Source organism: Phyllopteryx taeniolatus, chromosome 3, assembly GCF_024500385.1.
Source record: "Phyllopteryx taeniolatus isolate TA_2022b chromosome 3, UOR_Ptae_1.2, whole genome shotgun sequence".
Taxonomy (NCBI): Eukaryota; Metazoa; Chordata; class Actinopteri; order Syngnathiformes; family Syngnathidae; genus Phyllopteryx; species Phyllopteryx taeniolatus.
The window spans coordinates 19,126,166-19,150,845 of NC_084504.1; the positions used below are offsets into that span (position 1 = coordinate 19,126,166).

Below are 24,680 nucleotides of genomic sequence, written 5' to 3' on the forward strand. Positions count from 1 at the left end.
TACACCTATGACTGGTCGCCAGCCAATCGCAGGGCAAATACAAAGAAACGACCATTCACACTCACATTTACACCTATGGACAGTTTAGAGTCTTCAAGGTTGCTAACCTAGAAATCCACACAGGAAGGCTAGAGCCAATATTTGAATCCTGAACCTCAGACCACTGATGCAAATGTGCTTGCCGCTAGTTTACTGTGCTGCCTCAATGGTCACAATGATTCACCCCCAAAAAAATATTGTTACTGTATTATTACAAATAATTGCTAATAGCTTAACAATGACTATTATTTACTTTCCCCAGAAAGTACATGAATGGAAAGAATAAACCCATTCAAGCAATCCCTAGATACCATGCAAATATTTCCCTTAATTCTGCATGGCAGCAGAACAGCGACCAATCAATCCATCCATTTTCTACACTGCTTCTCCTCACTAGGGTCGCTGGGATGCTGGAACCTAGCGGGGATGCTGGAACCTAGCGGTACACCGTGAACTGGTCGCCAGCCAATCACAGGGCACATGAGACAAACAACCATTCACACTCCCATTCACACCTATGGAAAATTTAGAGTCTTCAATTAACCTACCGTATGCATGATTTTGGAATGTGGGAGGAAACCGGAGTACCCAGAGAAAACCCACACAGGTATGAGGAGAACATGCAAACTCCACACAGTAAGGCCGGATTTGAACCCGGGACCTCAGAACTGTGAGGCGGATGTGCTAACCAGTCTTGGTGCTATCAATCAATCAAATTTTATTCATTTAGGTTCAGAAAAGGGATGAATGGATGGACGGACAGCACTTTGCAAGCATAAAAAAAATGCAACCCAAATTGTTTGTTCTAAAAAAAAAAAAAAAAAAAAAAAAACTTCATTCATCCCAGAGAGACAGATTTATAGGAATTGTCACAAACATATCAGAGCTTTTAATCAGAATCAGAATCATCTATACTGGCCAAGTATGTTAAAACACAAAGAATTTGTCTCTAGTAGTTGGAGCCACTCTAGTACGATAAGAAACTGTGACAAACTGTACATTTAGGACATAAAAACACAAATTATATTTTTTTGTGGGGGGGGGGGGGGGTGTCAAAGCTAAGATATGGAGTAAAGAGTAATTGGTTTTGTATGTTTGTATGTCGACCCCCCCAAGCACAGCTTGTGGACTGCCAGTAGTGTCGGGGCTCCAGGAACCCCAGTTTCAGAACCACTGACTTGGATCAGTGATTCCTAACCAATGGGCAGTGACACGTGAACTATTGTTTCGAATAGGCAGCAGACGTAACACAGCCCGGTCAGGCGGGGGCGCTCAAAGTCAGCAGCACAGCATGGGCTGCTAACGAAGAAGCCCGGTCTTCCTTAGCTAAACTAGCGGAGAGGTTTTGTCGCCTAATCTCCAAAGAAGTCGTCGTTTATTTGTTCGTAGTTCAATCCAAAATGATTCTTACTGTGAAGCCTTTGCAGGGAAAAGAATGCAGCGTCCACGTAAGTGAAGGATATGTTACTGCTGACTGCGGCTCATACGTCCGACCCTTGTAGCCACCTAGCTGCTAACCACTTGGAAAGATCCTTGTCACATGTTGAGTCACTTTTTGAAAATGTGAAGGAGAATTAGATAAGTGGAAATTGTGTGTGTGTGTGTGTTTTTTTTCTTATTTACTCTCTTTGTAGCGCCAGTAAAGCGACTGTGACTCAGTGGCGAGTCTTACATGTGCAGACAGTCGTGGGTTGCTAGCAACAGCCGGACAAAGAGGCAGGCTAACGTTACTGCCAAATCATCTGCTTAGGTCATTGTACAGTTATTTGGTCGTTTTGTGTATGTGTATTGACTGGTTAACGGGTTGTATGTGTGTATAGAAAAGTTGGTATACGACGTCAAATTAGTAAAATAGTAACTAGTTTTATCTATTCTCGCTCGTATTTGTGCTTCCTCGATTCTTCTCTTTGTAATGTTTTACATAAACGGTGTCTCCTGTGTCATTCCATAGTATTTAATCTGGTATTAATAGCACAACTGCTGGATTAAGCTTGTGCTGTTGTGTAAACGTCTGAGACAGGTGAAAGTAACGTTTTCGAGGTATGGTTTGGAGATGGTATCAATGACCAGGAGACAGACCTGGACGTGGCAGAGTTGAAGATGCTGAGATTCTTTTTGGGGGTGACAAGGATGGACAGGATCAAGAATTAGCTCATGAGAGGGATAAAGCTAGAGATCCCATGTACAGAGGAGGGACTGGATAAATCGGTAGAAGAATGCTGGAAATGGAGCCGCCGAAGAGAAACACCAAATGGGAGATGTACGGACGAGGTGAGGGAAGACTTGCAGATAGCTCCAGTTAGAGCTGAACATGCAGACGACAGGGAGAGATGGAAGAGGATTAGTTGCGGTATCAATGCCTAAATAGGGTCAAGTCGAAAGGCATTAAAGAATATAGCTTTCAGAGGTGGCAAAAGTACTCTCTCTCTACTTAGGGTAGAAGTACAGACGTGTTAAAAAAAACACTGGTTAAAGTATAAGTACGAATTCAACCCGTTTACTCAAGTCTAAGTAAAGCAGAGAATCTGTTTTCAATTTTAAAGTAAAAAGTTGTCAGAAAAATACACACTTATCTACAGCTATCTGAAAACTGCTTAAATATACTAATGAAGCATTTGTACAACGTGCACCATTGCTTAAATGGTGCTCAGCTTGCATTAGTTTGACCATTTTGTGCGTAATCTTCCAGGTGACTGAAGATGAAAAGGTTTCCACAGTGAAAGAGCTCGTGTCGGAACGTCTCAACATCCCAGCCAATCAGCAGCGGTTGCTTTATAAAGGCAAAGCGCTCGCAGGTACCTTTTTGTTAATCTTCATGCCTGCTCCTTTAACTCAGGTTCCTCTCGATTGTAGATAGATGCAGTGGATGTAAAAAGTTTACACGCCTCTATTCAAATGCCATTTTTTTGTGATGTAAAGAAATGAGACCAACAAAAATCTCAACCTTTTTTTTTTTTTAGTTTTGAAAAGAAAAAAAACAATTTTGAAATTTCTCAAACACGTGGGGAAAAAAATGTTCATTTAAACCAATGTTGAAGTTTTTTTAGGGTATGTTTGGCGCGAATACAACACCACTCCTCACCAAAACAATGCCATACATACAGTGAAGCATGGTGGTGGCAGTGTTATGCTATTGGGCTGTTTTTTTTCTGCTGGAACTGGGGAATTAGTCAAGGTGGGGGGGATTTGTGAACAGTTCGAAATACCAGCCAGTTTTAGCACAAAATTTTCAGGATTCTAAAAAAAAGTTAAAAAAAAAAAAAAAAGTCAGGAAAATCTTGCTACAACACAAAACTTTATTTGGTGTTAAACAGAGGGACTTTAAATGCTGGTGGTTGTGCGCTAACCCCCCATTTAATGAGTTTGACTGTGATTGGTTAATTCTGAACACAGCCACATCTATGGACAAAACTTTATCTGATACAGATAATTCTTTTATCCCATTAATTATGTATATCGTGAAATTGTATTTTCCCTTAAAAATTACATGAAATAATGGCAAATGTCTGTGATCTTTTCTCTGTCAATTTTAAAATACATAGTTTGTATCGACCACAATATAATAGAAAAAAAGATTAATAAAAATAAACTAAAACACAAATATCCAGTGGCCAAATAAATACCATTGAAAATATCTGGTAGTATAAATACTTTTCAACGAGGGTTGAACATTAGGGGCACCATGCAAAAGGAGTACATAGATAAGAGATGAGGAAGAATATAATTGTGTGGTGGATACTGTTTACAAGTCGATAGATGGCTCTGATGAGATCTAAATGTTGGCTCTGTGTGTAAGGGTATGTTCACATTGCAGGTCAATTCATCAAAATTGGGCATCATGAGCTGCAGTCTGAACGGTAGCCTAAGTGTTGAAATGATTTATCGTGATCTTTTTTGTATCTCAAAAACCTGGCCTTTAAAAAGGGATGTGTAGACATTTTGTATCTACTATAGAAGTATAGCTACTTTGTTCATCCACAAGAGAAATTTGTTGTGTGTGATCGTGACCATTACTTGTCCCTTTAGATGAACACCGACTAAGTGACTACTCCATTGGGCCAGAAGCTAAATTAAATCTGGTCATCCGTCCAGTGGGAGAAAGGACCGGAGCTTCAGCGGTGGCCACCAGCAGCGGTAACGGCAGCACCACACAAGGGGGAGTGTGGCAGGCTGTGTCCATTATCCTCGCAAAACACTTCAGTCCTGCAGATGCTGCAAAAGTCCACGAACAGCTGATTAAGGTACGTATTTGGCTTATAATGTTGGAATTCAAGAGCAATTAAATTTGCTTGCTGCTAACCTGTTTAGGTGCCTTAGATGGCAACATGTTGTTTTGAAATGAAGGTACACAGAACATTGTTAAATTTCGGATGTTCCATTGTTTGAAAGACTGAGCAGCAATTAATATTGGGGAATAGGAAGAAAATGTCCTGCTGCTACTACAAGTGAAAAACGCAGATACCACTTGTAAATAATGCTCGCAATACAAATAAAAAGTTTGACCAAGCAATGGCCTGTATCTCAAAAAGTCGTAAGTTGGGACTCTCGTAAATTGGGTCCTAAAAAATTCGACCTCACTAGGGTCATGGGCTTGCTGGAGCCTATCCCAGCTATCTTCGGGCCAGAGGTGGGGTACACCCTGAACTGGTCGCAGGCCAATCGCAGGGGACATATAAACAAACAACCATTCGCACTCACATTCACACCTACGGGCAATTTAGAGTCTTCAATTAACCTACCACGCATGTTTTTGGGATGTGGGAGGAAACCGGAGTACCCGGCCGGGGAAAACCCACGCAGGCACGGGGGAGAACATGCAAACTCCACACAGGCGAGGCTGGGATTTGAAATATATATACACACACACTAAGAATGTGTTGTTCCATGTTTTGTCATCTATGATTACACTGCTTTAACTGATAGTTTTAGGTTTTTGTTGTATCGTTTCAGTATTCTTATTGAGGTACTTTATGCAGGTATAGTATCAAAGTCAGAATATTGATATCGTGACAACATTACTCATAAGTCAGGGTACCAATGTAAAGCAATTAAAAGTCTTAACAAAAAGCAGTTTTCCCCTTTTAATAGTCATTTGATCATACCGATATTTTAACCAACTGTACTTCAGCAGGCTGACTGTACAGTAAGACTTTTTAAATTTCTATTTCCTTTTGAAGGATTATGAACGTTCACTACGACAACTCAGCCTGGACGACATCGAGCGCTTGGCCGGCAGACTGCTTCACCCGGAGGTGGACAGCATGGACACATCGTCGTACATGGACTGATGGCCGGCCCTGCCCGAAGCTGCGTCCTGCGAATGCTCGGACGTACTTAAAATGTGATGCGGAGAGCGCTGTGTGTGCCTAGTCAGCGAGTGAGCATGGATAGCTAGTTATCTCTGTGGCAAAGCACCGACTTATCCGCAGAAAGTTGGTCAGTGTCATTAACGCTGGAGTAATGTCATGAGACCTAGTCACACAATATTTGAATACAATGGAATCATTCATGCTGTGGGTCTCATGTTTTACAGCTCCCAGGGACCATAACTTGTCTTTAAGGATATTTATTTGTAATGTTTGGGTGATGTGTGTTGTTAAGAGACAAGGCAGTACATTTTCTCTTTGTTGATAACTAATGCTCATTGTATGAATTGTAAATATTCTGTTTATATTCAGATATTAAAAGTGAGACAACTTATTTCTGTGTCCTCTTGTTTGCAAAGCTGATACACATGCAGAGATTGATCAAAAATGCAAGTTAAGAGGCGGGGCTTTTTAGGCTTGACAACCAATCAGCTGCCACCTGCGCTTGTATTTCATATTTAAGAACCAATCGGATTGACAGAGAGCACCGCGGGACCCACCCTTAAGTGGTCAAATGAGTTATAGCTTTGCTGCTGCCGGTTTTGGATGACGCTTTGGGACCTAACACGAATACACTGACTCTCTGTGTGTTTTTCTACGAAGTATGACGGATAAACACGTTGAATGAGAAGGGATATTGACGTCGTACGCCGGTATGTGAGAGACTAGCTCGTTTTGTTACCGCGGCTAACCGCATTGCTAGCGCTACATTTCACTTCCTGACTTCAGCCGTAGCAAGCTATCATTGGGAGAGATCGTCGGCCTTTTCCGGATATCATTTATCCACTACCTGCGATGACATATTGACGTTGGGTTAGTGTCAGTATTAGTGGAAAATATGAACGTGTCGCGATATTATACGTCCGTGCTTTCGGTCAGACTGTGGCCAGGGCACCTCATCAGCACCTCTCATCAGCACCACTTGTACTTGTAAAAGTGCCATGAAAGGCTTCCCTTCACTTCTTCTGCACCGTGATTGAACATGCTCACTCATGTGCGTTTTTCTTGCTTTCTGACTTCAGCTTGCCTTCCAACCAAGTGAATCCGGTCTAGTGGAAGCAGGATGGAGACTCTGATTCCCACCGTCAACCGTCTGCAGGAGGTTTTCCTCACAGTGGGCGCAGAGATCATTCATCTGCCTCAGATCGTCGTGGTCGGATCTCAGGTGAGATGCTTCACTATTCATGTATACTGACTGGCCACAACATTAGCTCTTTCTGCACAGGCTTGCTAATGGGTGGAATGTTTCTGGTAGATTTCCATTGGAAGTTGAGATGGGCAATTTAGGAAAAACTCTCCATGGGAATGAACTGGGGATTGACTGTAATTGAATGGAAAGGCATCATAATCAAACATAAATTTGAACTTTGTCCGAAGAAGACATCCGTTCAAAATAGATAGGTCTCCTTGACACAGCATTACAGTACCCTAATTGGTGTATCTCTGTGTAGTCTCACCGTAATTGCTCTAGTTTTTTTTTCACTCCACTTAAGTGGCATATCTGTAGCTGGCTTGTAAGTTTAATTTGGCTCAGAACACAGAAAAAAATTGACCAGGCGACAACTCATAGCGTGGCATGGTGGAAGACTGGTTAGAGCGTCTGCCTCACAGTTCTGAGGACCGGGGTTCAATCCCCGGCCCCGCCTGTGCGGAGTTTGCATGTTCTCCCCGTGCCTGCGTGGGTTTTCTCCGGGCACTCCGGTTTCCTCCCACATCCCAAAAACATGCATTAATTGGAGACTCTAAATTGCCCGTAGGCATGACTGTGAGTGCGAATGGTTGTTTGTTTCTATGTGCCCTGCGATTGGCTGGCAACCAGTTCAGGGTGTACCCCGCCTCCTGCCCAATGATAGCTGGGATAGGCTCCAGCGCTCCCACGACCCTTGTGAGGATAAGCAGCTCAGATAATGGATGGATGGATGTGTGAAGTCTGGTAATCCAAATTAGGAATCTTTGGCCTTTGCACAGGTCAGAAGTTCAGAACTCTATAGTATACTAAGTTAACAATATGAAAGCTGAATTTTTCATCCAGCTCTTGCCCGGTGTCATACAAATACTACAACTGGGAAATAATGACTCAGTGGGTGGTGCTGGGGCAAGTGTCACTGTGGTATGTTGACTTGTGTCCTAACAGAGCAGCGGGAAGAGCTCGGTGTTGGAGAGCCTTGTCGGACGTGATTTTCTGCCCCGAGGCTCGGGGATCGTCACCAGACGACCGCTGGTGTTGCAGCTTGTCAATGTTGCACCTCTGGAGGAGCGGCTGAAGACTGAAAATGGTCTGGTATAATAATCATAAAGTAGATTAAAAGCATGTTTAGAATCACTTGACAAGTGTTTAGTCAATTCAATTCATGATGCTCACCCGTTTGTTTTTTTTCTGCTCCTTGGAGTAGTTTTTATTCTTTTCACATCATAGTTGCTCAGTGTTTGGTACTTCTTTTGATCCCCTTATCTTTCTATACTAACACACTGTCTGTTTCCCCCCCCCCCTTTTTTTCCTGTAATACTTTCCAGGAAATGGGGTAAAACAAACTGCACAAAACAGCTACCCAGGTCTCTGCAAATTCCTCTATGAATGTATTCTTCCTCATTTCTGTCTCTTTTCAGCATTTGCTACAACAGTACATTGTACAGATGCATCTCAGTAAATTAGAATATCATGGAAAAATGTTTTTTCAGTAGCTCAATTCAAACAGTGAAATTCATATTCTATAGGGTCACTACACTGAGTAAAATGTTATTTTGGATTTTTCAATTTTATTTTGATGATTATAACGACAACTCCAAATTCACCATCTCAATAAATTTGAAAACAGGTTTTGCATAAGGAACAATTATTTTTTACTGTTGAAGAAATGTTCTTTTTTTTGTTTTTTTAAGAATCTGTAGTATAAGTTCACTTTTGAATTGAACCACTGACATAAATTAGGATTTCTACAATATCGTAATTTATTGAGATACACTTATACAATAGGTAGGTACTCCTGTACAATCCATGAAGATTAGATACAAGAAATGTATTAAAACTAAAATGCATATTTACAAAGATAAAGGTCTATTTTGACTGTGCTTTGAAATTAAAGTATAAAGGAGAAACATATGTGCCCTGTGATTGGCTGGCGACCAGTTCAGTGTGTACACCGGGTGCCTCTCGCCCAAAGTCAGCTGGGATAGGTGCCCGCACACCCGCGACCCTAGTGAGGATAAGCGGTTCGGAAAAATGGATGGATCGATGATCACTTCTCTGAGATCTAGTCAGCACTGGAGCAACAACCTTCTGCACACACTGGAAAATCTGTAGCGACGAGAGAGTAATCTAGTCTTCACAATAATGTCGTCATATTCATCCATTCATTCATCTTCCATACCGCTTGTCGCAGACGTGCTGGCAGTTATCACAACTGATTCTGGGAAAGAGGTGGGGTACACCCTGAACTGGTTGCCAGCCACTCGCAGGGCACATATAAACAAACAACCATTAGCAGTCACATTCACACCTTAGAGTTTACAGTTAACCTACCATACACGTTTTTGGGATGTGGGGTGAAACCGGTGTACCCAGAGAAAACTCACGCAGGACGGGGAGAACATGCAAACCCCACACAGGCGAGGCCGCATTTGAACCCGGGTCCTCAGAACTGTGAGGCAGATATGCTAACTATTTGTCCACCGTGCCGCCTGTCATATTATTGTCATAATATTGTGACCCTAGTACTGCACTGTTGTTCTAAAAGTGTAACTGCAAACTACAACCACAATAATAAACATTACTAAATGAATACCTCTATGTGAAGACATAATATTTATAGAGCTTTTGTATCGGATCTCATTAGATTGTGCAGGCGTAGCTAATGTTGCAGCCAGTGGATGCGGATGTTTTTCTTCTTGACTCAAAATGACTAAATTATATTTATTTGATTAGGTATCAAAGCTGAAGAATGGGGGACTCTCTTGCACTGCAAGAATCAGGTACACTGACCATAAATTGACATGCCAGCTGCTGTTCTCTGTTTCAGCTTTGAGCTCTTCCTCATTAGATATTTTGTTAAAAGGTTTTCACAGATTTTGGAGAAATTCGGCGGGAAATCGAGGCAGAGACTGAACGTTCTTCAGGCAACAACAAGGTGAGGAAGCGCTCGCTGTTTATTCAGTTTTACATGATAATACAGGAAGTCCTCGAGTTACGACGCACTCGACCTACGACGTTTCGACTTTACGACGCCCGTGCCTCGTCCGCCATTTTGTCCCAGTATCATAGTGTTTCTGCTTAGCTAGTGCATAGTGCTTGTCTGTGTTTGTGCGCCGGGAGTATCTTTGCCTTTTTTCACACTCTCAGCAGTAATGGTACGTACAGCATCTTATTTTTTTATTTCAATGTATTTTAGTTTCTTTATACAAAAGCCTTCCCTGCTACGGTCACCTGACCGTGGTCGGGAGACGCAGGGGTTAACTCCCTTCTCTCGTTGCACAGCTGAGCTGGGTGGCGGCGGCAATAAAGGCACGAAGCACCGATTTGCTGCTTTCATGGCTTTATTAGCTCCTCTGCACATTCAACGTCAATGGGTCCTCCGCTAATCGCTACTCTTCCCCGGTCGCCGTCACTACACTTGCCACTGTACACACTCGCACTGGCGCGCACTCCTTCGCAGTCCCGTCTCACTCACACGACGCATACGCCACACACACTGAGCTTGCTCTCATAATCACGTGGGACAATACCCGTAACAAGTATTTCGCCGTAAATTTCGACTTCAACGGTGAAATCCGACTTAGGCGGAAAATCGTGTTACGTCGCCAGCGTAGGGACGGAACTCGTTCGTAAATCGAGGACTTCCTGTACTGTAATAACTTCTCAGATTTTTTTATATCCAGTTTTTTAGTACTTTGGCTCCGTTTTATATCCCAGCTAACATACTATACATATGGTTGGCTATTTCTGGTACATCTAGAGTAAACAGAGCAGGTCTTGGGAGTGTGTTTTTCTGCATAAAACAACCATTTTTTTAAAGCTATTAAAGGTCCTCTATTTTCTCAGACCAACCTTTTCTAGTATGTGGAATGTAATATTGTCTCGATGGTGCCTCAGTAAACATGTGAAATATGAAATAAAAGCGTCCACGCATTCCTGAGTTCCAGACCTTTTTCTGCCCAGAGGCCTGAAATCAGGTCCTTCGAATTTGTAGAGCTTATCTATGTCACTAGCGAAGATCTCCGCCTTCACTTTCCGGCCGAGCCAGCACTGTAATCATAACAAACAGGTGTGCTCTCACGAGTGGGTCTTCTACATGGAGGCAACTAATGAGAGGAAAGGGGGCATTGTTAGCCAAATATGGACAAGGCGCATGCAAAACTGGGTCAAACAGAAGTGGCTGTCAGAGGGGCCTTTTTTTTTTTTTACACTAGTATGACAAAACCAATGTGTTTTTTTTTTTTAAATGAAATTGGCACTTTTATAACAAGTCCATATTAATGAGTCACTTTATGGAGGTCTTAATAGCCAAAATATGGGACCTTTAATGTCTTTGATTGTAGCCATTTACTCACTGATTTATTTGTGCTGTTGTGTCTATATTAATTTCATATAGCTTTATTGTTACGTATTTATTTCCATCTTCACCAGGGAATTACTCCCGAGCCCATACATTTGAAGATTTTCTCGCCTAAAGTCCTCAATCTGACCCTTGTTGATTTACCTGGCATCACAAAGGTAAAGTCATGTGTTCATGGTCATACATAAAAGTCCTTAATCAGCCGTACTTGATTAACACGGGCTGCTCACTGTGGCCGCAGGTCCCTGTTGGGGATCAGCCCGAGGACATCGAATCTCAAGTGCAGGAGATGATCTTGTCCTTTATCTCCAATCCCAACTCCCTCATCCTCTCTGTGTCAGCCGCCAACTCCGACTTGGCCACCTCGGATGCTCTGAAATTGGCTCGCGAGGTAGATCCAGATGGTGAGACATTTGAAACACGGCGACATCTTTCACTCACATGTCTCTCGTCTACATTGGCTATTGTGTTACATACTGTGCTGAAAATAGACACACTGATCTTGTCATCTTTTTATTAGCACAATTGTTTCTGCTGTGGTGCTATAGCAGACGTAGTCTGATGGATTTATCCACAGAAATGCCAGTGTTTTTCACCAAACAATTCTCATTCAGAGGTAAAAAAAAATCTCCTTAAAAGTAGCTGTAATGGACATGCCAAAATAGCAGGTTGCACTGTGCAAGGCAATTTCCACAAATTAGAAACTTGAAAAAAGTCATTTCCAGAAAAGGCACAATACCAACATTTGCCACAAGGTGAAAACTGTGATCACATACAGTGTGTGTGGAGTGACTGTGGTGGTAATGAAAAATAAAGTTAACCGGTTGAGTTTCAAAAGTTTTTCCAATTTCAAAGCAATTTTCCCATAGGAAGTAATTTGAAGAGAATTAATTAGTTCCAGCTCCAATTGTCACCATCTTAAAACATGTATTTGTATCGGCAATGTTTTAAGTCACACTGGAGGTCCTGACATCAGTTTCCCAACCTTTACATATTGTAATAATAATGTAATGTACATATTGTACATTATCTGTTGTAATCAAATAATTATCGGACCAGTAAAGGGAAGGATTATTTCTACATTGTGTTTTTGTGTCCATCAGGTCGACGGACACTGCTGGTGGTCAGCAAACTGGATTTGATGGACGCGGGGACAGATGCTCTGGAGGTCCTTCTCGGTCGAGTCATTCCAGTCAGGCTCGGTATCATCGGGGTGGTTAACAGGTTCGCAGTAATGATGAACCTTATACACCTCAATTTCCTGATGATTGAACATTAATTCATTGTTTGACTCTCCTAGGAGCCAGCATGACATCAACACTCAGAAGAGCCTGGGGGACTGCATGAAGGACGAGCAGGCCTTCTTGCAGCGCCACTACCCATCGCTGGCCTCCCGTGCCGGCTCACGCTACCTGGCCAAAACGCTCAGCAGGCTGCTCATGCACCACATCCGCGACTGCCTGCCAGACCTAAAGACCCGCGTGACTGTGCTCAGCGCCCAGTACCAGTCGCGCCTCAATAGTTACGGCCAGCCGGTGGAGGACCACAGCGCCACCCTGCTGCAGATTGTCACCAAATTTGCGAGCGATTACTGCAACACCATCGAGGGAACGGCGCGCTACATTCAAACCTCGGAGCTGTGAGTGTGATGACAGTCACTGGTATGATGGTGTGAGAGCTGTTAATCAGCTCATCTGTCAGCAAAGCCACTGCAAGGCAATCAATGTAAACAGCGCTGGTAGTCCAGTGGTACACGCTGCCTTTCATACTGACTGTGTGTCTTCGATTCCTGGTCAGTGCTGTAATACTCAACCATTGGCAGTCCCAAGCCTGGCTTAAAAATACATTTGAAAAAAATAAAAGGTGGTTGGGCACCCGGTGTAAAAACTGTGCCAAACAAATCACTTAAGTCACTCACTGTGACGACCCCTGACTGGACAAACCGAAATTCACAAAGACAGCTTGGTGACCAAGTAATGAGCTTTTGCGATACAGTTTCAGTCTGGATGTTAAACACTGATCTGACCTGCCTTTCCACCATAGGGTGTGTTGGTGGCTTGGTGATAACTCGTACTGCATAGTAGGGTTGGGCGATATGGCCTTAAAAAAAATCCCCGATCTTTTCCCATCGCCCGCACCCCCTTTTGATGTCCCACTTGAACTGATTTCTCCTTCTTTAATAAAAGGACAAAGCAAATGACAATGACATTATTAAAAACTTGGAGAACACGGCGCTTCAAACAGAACCCTTAATACATTTTAATTTAAAAAAATTAAATGTTCGACTATTGAAGATCAATAAATTTAGAAAAATATCGGCATAAAATATAAAAGTCATACTGGAGGTCCTGGAAAAATATTGGGATTAATATGTAACAACAAAATGGCCACCATTGTGGCTGTGTAAGTCTTGAATTGCTTTTTTCAGTATCTGTCAATCAGTCAGAGAACTGCTCTAGCAACTGTGCAATAAATTAACAAAATACATGTGGAAGTGTGCTGACATTGTTTGTCCCATAAAGGTATTAAATCAAGTAATAGGTACTTGTACCAATATCAGAATCAGAATCATCTTTATTTGCCAAGTATGTCCAAAACACACAAAGAATTTGTCTCCGGTAGTTGGAGCCGCTCTAGTACAACAGACAGTCAATTTACAGAACACTTTGGAGACATAAAGACATTGACAAAAAACAACAACAAACAACAATTGTGCAAAAAGATGCAGAGTCCTCTAGCACTTAGAGCAGTTCGAATGGCTAATATCGCAATAGTCCGGTGCAATGACCATTGTGCAAAGGGCACTGAGACTTCAAGGAGTGTATGCGGTTTAAAGTGACGAGTAGTGCGATAATCTGGGACAAGGGTTGTGCAAATGTTACAGATACTCCTCAATCAGTGTGCAAATGGAGCAGATGCTACTCTGGCATGAGTGGCCACTATATGCAAATAGTGCAGCACGGCGAGACACTACAGTGAGTGCACGAGTAATACATAATTGGCCCCACAGAAATGTGACAACGAACTCAAGTCAAAAAATTGCCAGCTTGTTGTAATGGAATTATAAGTTGGCTGTTTAAGAAGTTGATTGCAAGAGGGAAGAAGCTGTTGGAATGTCTACTAGTTCTAGTTTGCATTGATCGGTAGCGCCTACCTGAGGGAAGGAGCTGGAAGAGCTGGTGACCGGGGTGGGGAGGGTCCGACGCCCTTGTCTTAGTTCTGGCAGCGTGCAAGTCCTCAAGGGTGGGTAGGGGGGTACCGACAATCCTTTCAGCAGTTTTGATTGTCCGTTGCAGTCGGAGTTTGTCCTTTTTTTTATGTCAAAGCTAGTAGCATTTCGCATGTTAGACATAATGTGTACATTTCCTTGCCTTGTTCTTACAGTCATGTACAGTTGCACACTCGAAATTATTCAACTCCCTAGTAAATTACATGTACTTGCAAAAGGTACAAACTTTCAATACATGGCCACTTTCTTGTAATATTAGGTTAATTGTAAAATACTTTTAAGTTTGTAACCTTGGCAAATATCATTTTCAATGTTGGCTAAATAATTTGGAGTGTAAACAACCCTACATTAAAAAAGCCGATACATAAATGTCATATGAGCTAACCAAGACGTGAGAGTGCCAGCACAGAGCAGTTATTTTCGTCCCCTTTGATAATGGTTATACAAAAAGCAGCCGTTGGAAATGGCGCTTTTGTGTTGTAAAACACCCCTGATAAGCAGCATTGGTGTATCACAGCTGAATTTATCTCCCTTGCAGATGTGGTGGCGCTCGCATCTGTTACATCTTCCACGAAACCTTTGGCCGCACGCTGCAGTCCATCGACCCTCTCGGAGGGCTGACGGAGCTCGATATCCTCACTGCCATCCGAAATGCTACCGTACGTTCCCTCTAACTTCTGTACTGTGTTAACAGTAATGGGGAGTTGGTAATCTATGTGTGTTTGTGCTCCAGGGTCCACGTCCTGCACTTTTTGTCCCAGAGGTGTCATTCGAGTTGCTGGTGAAGCGTCAAATCAAGCGTCTGGAGGAGCCCAGTCTGCGATGTGTGGAGCTGGTCCACGAAGAGCTACAAAGGATCATCCAGCACTGCTCGTCCTTTAGCACGCAGGTAATTCAAGAATGTTTTCACACTGGCGCCGTTTGGTTGATCGTAAGGCGTTTGGGTGTGCTTGGATGGTTTACAATGTGTGCAAAACCAAATCTTTGACATGTTCGTTTCTGATGTTTGCCAGGAGCTTCTAAGATTCCCCAAACTTCATGATTCCATTGTGGAAGTCGTGACTGGATTACTGCGGAAGCGCTTGCCAATTGCCAATGAAATGGTAACCCTCTTTTTATTTTTTCATGAAAAATAAGTCCTAGTGTCTTCACTTCCCATTTTACTATTTTTTTCAGGTGCATAATTTAGTAGCAATAGAGCTTGCCTACATCAACACGAAGCATCCGGACTTCACGGATGCGGCGCAGGTCTCTGCATCCGTCAACAGTCAGCAGGTAGTTAATTGTATCATCTAATTTTTGCGAGAGCGTTCCGCCTGACTTCCTGTGGCCATCAGGCAGAGGCCCTTGATGGAACCAAGCGCTGGAAGAATGAGAAGGCCGCAGAGGAGAAAACCCCACCTTCAGGCTTTGGCAGCCCCAGCAAAGGCCAGCCCATTAACCTTCTTGACACAGTGAGTGATGGTGAATATTTCACATAGCAGTCACCCAACACCTCCTTTGAGGGAGTGGATGTATGCTTCCCTCATTTTATCTACCCTTCAAGGTCATGGATGGTGACAGTAATGCCTGACTGTAAAACAACTATATGTAGTGTTATGATAAGACGACTCCAGCCTATTGATTCTTGTTGGGAAGTATGATTATGCCAACCTATACATCTATACAGTATTGCAATATTCACAACAATTGTTGTTTTCAAATCAAAATTAAACCTTTTCTGTTTACTTCCTGTGTGGATTCTGAGTGCAGCCCCTCAGGCTGCAAACTCATTGGTCCTGTATTAATGATACCCTCTGCTGGTTGTGAACAACTAGTGCAGTATGCCTCCTTTGTCTCCTGAGTGGTTAGTGTGTTTGCCTCACAGTTCTGGGGTTCTTGGTGTGAATCTTGGTTGTGTGGAGTATGCATGTTCTCCCTGTGCCAGCCAAGGTTTTCTCCGGGTACATTCGCCTTCTCCCTCATGCAAAAACATGCATCTTAGTTTTATTTATTCTTTATCTCGGTGTGAATGTAAGTGTGAATGGTTCTTTGTATCTATTATAGGCAGTCAGAGCTGAAATTCAAACCATCTTTATATTAAATGTTTTTTTTTTCTTTACTGACTGTGTCGTAGAAATAAATGATTCGACCTCAATCCCCACACTTTTGCAGTTCACTATTTGCAAATTCACCTATTTGTTCTTTATTTTGGGACCAAATTGTCCATTATTCACCCAAAAACTCACCTATTGACATTTTTTGTGCTCTTTCTTTCTGAAAAGGCCGTTTTGTGATGAAGATGACGCCAAAGTCCTGTCTAAATAAGAGCCGGCCGGATGTGGCCCCCTGGCTTCGAGTTTGACATGCCTGCTATTTGGTTTTATTAAATCCACGTGATACTATTTTCAGTGGAGAGGTGTTGCTTTAAGATGAAAATTGCGATCATCCAGTGATTTTGAGTACAGAACTACGACAGCTGCCACTGAGCTAACTAAGCTAGCTAGCCTTAAACAACAAACAAATGCGGCGTGTACTCGAGCCATCTCATTTTCCGGGTCACACTAAGAGCAAGCACATCGTCAGAGTTACTGCAAACACAATCACAGAAAACAAGAATAGTATTAGTGAATCATGTCCATATAGTTTTCCTTTGCGTCCGAATCCTATAAGCGTTTGATTGTCGACGCCAAAAACACTTTTTGCAGTCAGTTTTGCGCTGTAATAATCATGAAGAACAAAGAACATTTTCATCTATGTCAAAACTTCGAATAAACACTAAGGTAACGTAGATAATGTTATTGAAAACTCATCCCATGAGAATCTTAAAAGTATTCCTGTAGACGTCATTGCCTCCGATCAAATAAGAGGCCCTTCAGCGTTCTTTTCGTCATTGTCGTTCGCCAGTCACTTTCACTTTTTGCGGTCAGATTTGTGCTGACACAAGCTCCAGTTCTTCGGCAATGCGCCTTCATTCAGCCGACAACAAACAGACCTTCCAAATTTAGCATTATTTATTATTTATTTAGCACAGTTAGTAGTACTTAAAATGCACAAGCGGATGCATCAGTAGTCATGTGGCTCCTTTGAAACTGGTACCAGATTGGCTGACTGTCGTATCCTCACACCCCCAACACTGAGTACTGTTGAGTTCATACAAATAAGAAGACGCTGTTCATGGAATTACGTGCACATGTTTGACTGATGCTGTTGTGTGTGCCAATGTCATACTGACCTCAAATTGATCCCACGGGTCATACAAAATTGCTGCGGGGACCGGGAGCTTGACATGTCTGGGGTAAAGGATATTGTCATGTGGGCTCAGGAACACTTCAGAAAACCGTCGTCAGCGAACATAGTTTATTGCTGCATCTATCAATGCAAGTTAAAACTCTACCATGCAAAGTGAAAGCCATATATCATATATATATCAAAAACCAGACTCATACATTTTCAGTAGATCATTGATAATTGTTACATGTGCGGTAGCAACGCTTTCCTCACTTTCAGCAGCTCCTCCATAATTTTGCGCCTTAGAAATGATTTTTATGCTCTTGGTTGGTGTAATAGGCTTTATCGACTCCTTCTGGTTTAGTATAGGACATATTGTCGAAGTACTACGCTCGTACTGCTTCGCCAAGTTGACTACAAACACACCTCGCTCATGATTTAAAGTTTTAATTCAATGGACATCATCCGATACACAGTTTCTTGGGAACCATGGTTAGACATTTTTTGCGGGTCAAAATACCGGCTAAAAGGATGAAAAGTGTGAGCACAACAGAAACAGAAAACACAACAGTTACCTGTACTTTCACAACTGATGGTGGCCAGATGTTGTGAAGGCCACTGCAGCTATCTAGTTGCAGAGTGGCTTAAGCTGACTCGAGTCTAATTTGCTCGCAACTCAAAGCAAAAAATCGACCAAGCAATGGCTTGTGTCACGCAAGTCAAGGTACCGCTGTATTTATTTGACTTCCTCTTCCAGGCAGTGCCCGTGTCCCGCAAGCTGAGTTCGAAGGAGCAGAGGGACTGTGAGGTCATCCAGCGCTTAATCAAGTCTTACTTCCTCATCGTCCGCAAGACCATCCAGGACAGGTCAGACCATCCGTGCAGCGTTTGGCTTCACCGGCTTGTGTTGCGGATTGTCTTAACTTTTAGTTCATCTGTGTGTGCGCAGCGTGCCCAAGACTGTCATGCACTTCCTGGTGAACTTTGTCAAAGAGCATCTGCAGAGCGAGCTGGTGGGTCAGCTGTATAAGCAGACGCTACTCCAGGACCTGCTCATTGAGTCTCAGGACACGGCACAGCAGAGGACGGAGGTCGCTCAAATGCTGCAGGTAAATCCAGCAGACTTGTTTTGTTTTGTTTTGCATTTTTTCGCTGAAAGGAATTTATTTAACTCTATTTGATCTTTCTCCCAGGCACTCAAAAAAGCCAATAACATCATCTCTGAGATCAGAGAGACACACCTGTGGTAGCTAAAGGACACCCACACTCCTCACTTTCGAGACAACAGCATTAATGATGTACAGTGACTATAAGTCTACACACCCCTGTCTACACACCCCAATAAAAAAAAGACCAAGATCAATCATTTCAGAACATTTTCCGCCATTAATGTGACCTAGAACCTTAACAACATAATTGAAAAGAAAATGAAATCCTTTCAAGAGAAGAAGCATAAATAAACAACTGAGATAATGTGGTTGCACAAGTGTGCACACCCTCTTATTTCAGGGGATGTGGGTGTGTTCAGAATGAACCAATCACATGCAAACTCATGTTAAATGGGAGTCAGCACACATCTGCCATCATTTAAAGGGCCTCTGATTAACCCCAAATAAAATTCAGCTGCTCTAGTAGACTTTGCGGCATGGTGAATGACTGCTTAGCACATCTGCCTCACACTTGTGAGGACCCGGGTTCAAATCCGGCCTCGCCTGTGTGGTGTTTGCATGTTCTCCCCGTGCCTGTGTGGGCTGTCGGGATGCAGTGTCACGTGAATTTGTCATTCAAGCTGGAATTTTCCAACTCACGCGAATCGGCGAAAAAGTGAATTTTCGTGTGTTCGCCCCACTTGCATCGCCTGGCTTGAATTCGCACCATTTGCACATTTACATTGACTTCGGGGTAGCACGGTGGATGACTGTTTAGCACTTCTGCCTCACAGTTCAACTCCGGCCTCCTGCGTGGGTTTTCTTTGGGTACTCTGGTTTCCTCCCACATCCCAAAAACATGCATGGTGGGTCAATTGGAGACTCTAAATTGTCCGTAAGTGTGAATGTGAGTGTGAATGGTTGTTTGTCTATATGTGCCCTGCGATTGGCTGACAACCAGTTCAGGGTGTACCCCGCCTCTCGCCCACAGTTAGCGGGGATAGGCTCCAGCACACCCACGACCTTAGTGAGGATAAGCTGTGTCGAAAATGGATGGATCGTAGACTTTCTAGGTCATAGGGATGGTACAAAACGTTTTGAAATGATTTCTCATGGTCCTATTGCTTTATATCACAAAAGCTTGGAATTTGATTAGGGGTTCTGTAGACGTGCGTGTGTGCGTGCGAGCGAGAGAGTGAGTGATTTCTCCTGGACCAATGAACATTTAGCACATTTTCATCCACTGTTGCCCTGAAGCAGAAACACCAGAGCTTCCTCACTCAGACCTGAAGCGTTACACCACTTCACTGTCAAAGTGAACAAACTCCCTTTGTGTCATTTTGTCATGCAACGTTTGTGTGTGCGGTTCTGTGTCATACGTGTACATTATAAGTGTAATATTTAAGTTGTGTACGTCCAAAAATATCCAACAAACCGGGTATCCTGTGGGACCGTTTAACAGGTACTGAATCTGCGATTGCAGCTTGCACTCTCAACTACTCAAAAACTGCTCGTTCCCAACTTGCCCACCACAAGTCGACAAGAACTTGAGACAGGGAGACAAGATTTGGAACCATATCCAATCCAAAATGTTTGAGATAGTATTGGCAGATCAGTAGGCTTGTGTTCCTTGTCTGAGCTCAAATAGGTATCAGAACCAAAATGCTCGCGGTAGCTGAGGATGAAACTAAGATTAATAGGTCGCTTCCTTGTCAGAGCTCTAATGGGTGCAATTTTCACAATGTCAGGGCAAGAATCCAATTGATTCTGAGCGATATTCAATCCTGTTTGAGGTAGCTTCGGAGGGGCATACTCCTTGTTAGGGCTCTCGTATGTTATTTTCAATCTATCCTCAAAATGTTATGTTCAGGGAAACAACCCTATTGATTTTGTACAACATCTGTTTTATTACTTGCTGAATTTTCCTTTCCTCAACAGTAAAAGGAGCAATTTTTAAGCTTTCAGGGGTTATTGATCTATGTAAGGGCAGAACCCTGGGGAATTTGTTCAAGATACGAACAAAAAAGCTTGAGGTCGCTTAAATTGAAGGTGAGATTAGTAAGTATGTGATAGAACATCAAGCTTGTTGTGGTGATTATTATTTATTATTATTATTATTATAATATGCCAGAGCAAGAATGCTACTGATTTTGTACGATGTCCAGTCTGAGAGGCACAAGGCAGCTGATGTATAAAGCTAATCGGAGGAGGAACACGTTCCTTGTCACAATTCTAGTAGATGCAATTTTCTTCAAGTCTTCAAACTTTCATGGCTTATTCTTCATTGTCTGCGCAAGAACCCTGTTGATTTTGGTACGCTGTTACACCCGAGATGCGCGAGGGTCATCGAGCATGTCTAGCACTAACCTCGCTGGGAGCATGCAGCGTTTCCTCCAATGTCGAAATTATGAGGCCGATATTATTTCACTGTTCAATAATTGAGTGGCACTCAAGTGATTCTTATAGACTATTAGTTTAATTGTGCATCATCCTTAAAGGAAATCACACAACTTTGTACTCAGAGGGAAGAGAGGCTCATCAGGGATTACAACTGAGGAGTCAAACCGCTCTCCTCAGAAATACCCAGCATGCAATATTTTTCCAACATACGCCTGTGTCCCTATAAGAACTAGTGAAACAGAAAATGTTACCAGCCACGTTTCCTTGACTACTGTATGTAAATGTTGCTTGATTTGTCAACCAAAACTGTTGTTAAAAGATAATTCTTCCCCCAAAGGCTATTGCTCATATCTACAGGATTATTGTGTATTTCTTTTCATCGCTAACACTGCAAAGTGGTATTAGGGCTGCACTGACTATAAAATAAAAATCCAATCATGCGGAAAAACTCATGAATGTTACAAGACTAAGTGGTAATGTTACAATAAAAATAGAAAATAAAAGATGTTATACTCTGGCAAAACAGTTAATGTGCAAAATAGTAGATGGGAGAGAAAAAAAAGTGTTAAAAATAACAAGGAAAAGGGTTATAATGTCAAAAAATAAAAACATTGCGAGGAAAAATATGATGTTCAAAAAATAAAAACATACTCGTAAATGTCAATGTTAAAAGAATAAAGATTTAATGAGGAAAAAGTCATACGGTTAGAAGGATAGACATAATTACAAGAAAAAGTAAAATGTTAAAAGAATAAGGACATGATAGTAAAAGGAAAAAAGAATAGTATAATAGACATACTATGAGAATCACGATGTAGCATGACAATCAGAATCAGAATCATCTTTATTTGCCAAGTATGTCCAAAAAACACACAAGGAATTTGTCTCCGGTAGTTGGAGCCGCTCTAGTACGACAACAGACAGTCAATTGACAGAGAACACTTTTGAGACATAGAGACATTGACAAAAAAAAAAACAGTCACTGAGCAGTAAAGGGTTGCTAGTTATCTGGTAATGTCGGTACAAATTATTTTTTATTTTGTTACAATTGTGCAAAAGATGCAGAGTCCTCTAGCACTTAGAGCAGTTCGAATGACTAATATAGAAATAGTCCGGTGCAATGACCATTGTGCAAAGGGCGCCGAGACTTCAAGGAGTGTATGCGGTTTAAAGTGACGAGTAGGGCGATAATCTGGGACAATGTTGATTGTGATGTTGCAGATACTCCTCAATCAGTGTGCAAATGGAGCAGATGCTACTCTGGCATGAGCAGATGCTACTCTGGCATGATTGGCCAGTATTGGTCAACAACAGATATGCAAATAGTGCAGCGTGGCGAGACAACTACAGTGAGTGCACGAGTAATATATAATTGGCCCCACAGAAATGTGACAATGAACTCAAGTCAAAAAATTGCCAGCATGTTTTAATGGAATTGTAGGTTAGGTGTTTAAGAAGTTTATTGTAAGAGGGACGAAGCTGTTGGAATGTCTGCTAGTTCTAGTTTGCATTGATCGGTCGTGCCTGCCTGAGGGGAGGAGCTGGAAGAGCTGATGACCGGGATGCGGAGGGTCCGAGAGGATTTTGCACGCTCTTGTCTTAGTTCTGGCAGCGTGCAAGTCCTCAAGGGTGGGTAGGGGTGTACCGACAATCCTTTCAGCAGTTTTGATTGTCCGTTGCAGTCGGAGTTTGTCCTTTTTTGTAGCAGCACCAAACCAGACTGCGATGGAAGAACACAGGACTGATTCGATGACCGCTGGGTCGAACTGTGGCATATGAAAAGAAAGTTGTTATAAGAATAACATTTTCATGTAAAATGTTAAAACGTTTAAAGAAAAGAGAAAAAAGATTATCAAAAGCAAAAAGTCGGGATCGGAGAAGTCATATTACAAGAATAAAGTCATATTACAAAAAACATCTATTATACGATGTTTAAAATGCTGTTTTTCACTTGTAATAATAAGACCATTGTTTCAAAAATCAAAGGTTTTTCTTTGAATTTACAACATATTTCTTGTAGGTTACTAGTCTGATTCCTTTATCCCCATAATTTTTAAAATTGTGGTTTATTACTGTATTCTTCATAAAATGACAAGAGTTCCTCCTAATATTTCCACATTATCCTCATAAAATCGTGAGTGTTTCTCTGGGTTTATTTTTGTCATAAAATGTTTTTATTGGGGTCTGCCCCTTTGATTTCTGAAATTTGCGGTTTTCCTCATAATATTGTATTACGACTTTATGGGATGGTGAGGTTTCTCCTCATGAAATTATGACTTCATCCTAGTAATTTCTGTGACTTTGTCCTTTGAGCAGTTTTCCTTTCCACTGTGGCCCTAATACATCATTGCACATCATTCAAAAATAGACCTTTTTAATTATTTAGGAAGAAATACCCTAGCGGGACCATCAATTAGCATCCTCTTTCAAATCAGGGACATTGTGAATGAGCTGTGTATGTTTTGCATGCGTTGAGGATGCCAATGTGGAGTAAGTGTGTATTTTGTATTATTTAAGTGTAAATTATTCACAACGCGTAGACTGCCTCTGAGTTCCTGGCTGCCAATATTTGTGATAAATGTTTTACTCTTGGAGGCCATTAAACTTCAATGAAGGACAATGTACAGAGTGGAGCCTTTATTGATGACACACATACACACCCCTACTTGCATTTAAATCAGTGATTTTCAAAGTACAGTTCAATTGTATTTAACGTTCAAGTTCAGTAAATTTGCAATTAATATTTAATAACTGTTTGGTTTTAAACATTTGTTTAGGTAATTTTTTTCACTTTGTACAATACATATTCATTGAATCATTATTTAAGTATAATTTTGAATTTTCCTGTTTTTCCGTTGAGTGTTAATGTTCGAGCTATGCATAATACAGTAGCTTACAAAAATATTAAGTAAACTTTTTCGGAATAAAACCTCCGTCTCGTTTTTGATGAACACTACGCTACTGTAATGTTGGTCATGAATAGAGATATGTATTTTTTTTAGGTGGTACTTGATGTAAAAGGTTTGAGAACCACTGCTCTGAAAGGTAAACATGGCATATATGAACAGTAGTCAGTTGTAGTGCATTATCTACTGCATCAATTAGGACACGTAGCCTGAGGAAAATCGCTTCATCATATTCAGAAATGGTTATCATAAATGGTTGGCTTTTTTGTTTTTTGGTTAAAATCCAGTACAGTTTATTTGTTAAGTACGGTTCAGTTGTATTTAACTTTTAAGTTAAATGCATTTGCTTTCAGTATATGCTTTAAGAATTATTACCAATTGATGTCAAGGTGCTCTGCAGGAGTGAAGGTGGAGGAGTGAGCTGATGGATAGTTTGCTTGTGTGGAGTCATTAATGTTGGATGAGAGGTGCTGCAGGGAAAAAAGGTACACGCACACACACAGCACCCACCGTGAAATGAACCTCTAGCTAATAAACTCTTATTTCACATGATTAGGCCAAATTGCTTGCACTTCGTCTCTCATTGTAGCCAATCATTCTGATCACCCTGTTATAGCATGCCCCCATCAGCCGTGACCGGATTGTACCAACCCAGCCAGGATACAGTGTGGATGGGGGTTCCTCTGCATCATCCCCACAAAACAAAAACAAAAAACTCTTCGCATTGTATAATCAGGTGAAACGGTGTGAAACCACATGAAGCTTGTTTTTTGTTTTTCATCCCCATCAAACTCCTTCTATGCTCTCTGCTTTTGCAGCATGTGCACGAACGC

The 24,680-nt window shown here is 41.9% G+C and overlaps 2 protein-coding genes across 6 annotated transcripts; both read left to right on the forward strand.

Annotated features, from left to right (window-relative positions):
* The first annotated feature begins 1,293 nt into the window (after positions 1-1,293).
* ubl4a (ubiquitin like 4A) lies at positions 1,294-5,739 on the forward strand. Of its 2 annotated transcripts, none has more exons than XM_061767345.1 (4): positions 1,294-1,487; positions 2,729-2,834; positions 4,066-4,280; positions 5,217-5,739. In XM_061767345.1, the coding sequence occupies exons 1-4, from the start codon at positions 1,440-1,442 to the stop codon at positions 5,325-5,327; spliced, it is 480 nt and encodes a 159-aa protein (XP_061623329.1). In that variant the 5' UTR covers positions 1,294-1,439; the 3' UTR covers positions 5,328-5,739. The 2 variants fall into 2 exon arrangements, with proteins under 2 accessions (XP_061623329.1, XP_061623328.1); XM_061767344.1 differs by lacking the exon at positions 1,294-1,487 and adding an exon at positions 1,526-2,310.
* Positions 5,740-5,873: 134 nt separating this feature from the next.
* si:dkey-32e23.4 (dynamin-1-like protein) lies at positions 5,874-24,582 on the forward strand. 4 transcript variants are annotated; one of them, XR_009787701.1, is made up of 19 exons: positions 5,874-6,058; positions 6,428-6,570; positions 7,540-7,681; positions 7,920-7,958; positions 9,328-9,374; positions 9,458-9,529; positions 11,026-11,112; positions 11,196-11,358; positions 12,058-12,178; positions 12,255-12,593; positions 14,722-14,842; positions 14,917-15,072; positions 15,197-15,286; positions 15,360-15,458; positions 15,521-15,637; positions 18,151-18,260; positions 18,343-18,502; positions 24,248-24,332; positions 24,464-24,582. XR_009787701.1 is itself a non-coding variant. In XM_061767343.1 (18 exons), exons 2-18 carry the CDS (start codon positions 6,469-6,471, stop codon positions 24,251-24,253), a joined length of 1,971 nt encoding a protein of 656 aa, XP_061623327.1. In that variant the 5' UTR covers positions 5,874-6,058; positions 6,428-6,468; the 3' UTR covers positions 24,254-24,355. The 4 variants fall into 4 exon arrangements, 3 of the variants coding, with proteins under 3 accessions (XP_061623327.1, XP_061623325.1, XP_061623326.1); XM_061767343.1 differs by lacking the exon at positions 24,464-24,582 and having other exon boundaries at positions 24,248-24,355; XM_061767341.1 differs by lacking the exons at positions 24,248-24,332; positions 24,464-24,582 and adding an exon at positions 18,587-23,561.
* Positions 24,583-24,680: the final 98 nt, after the last annotated feature.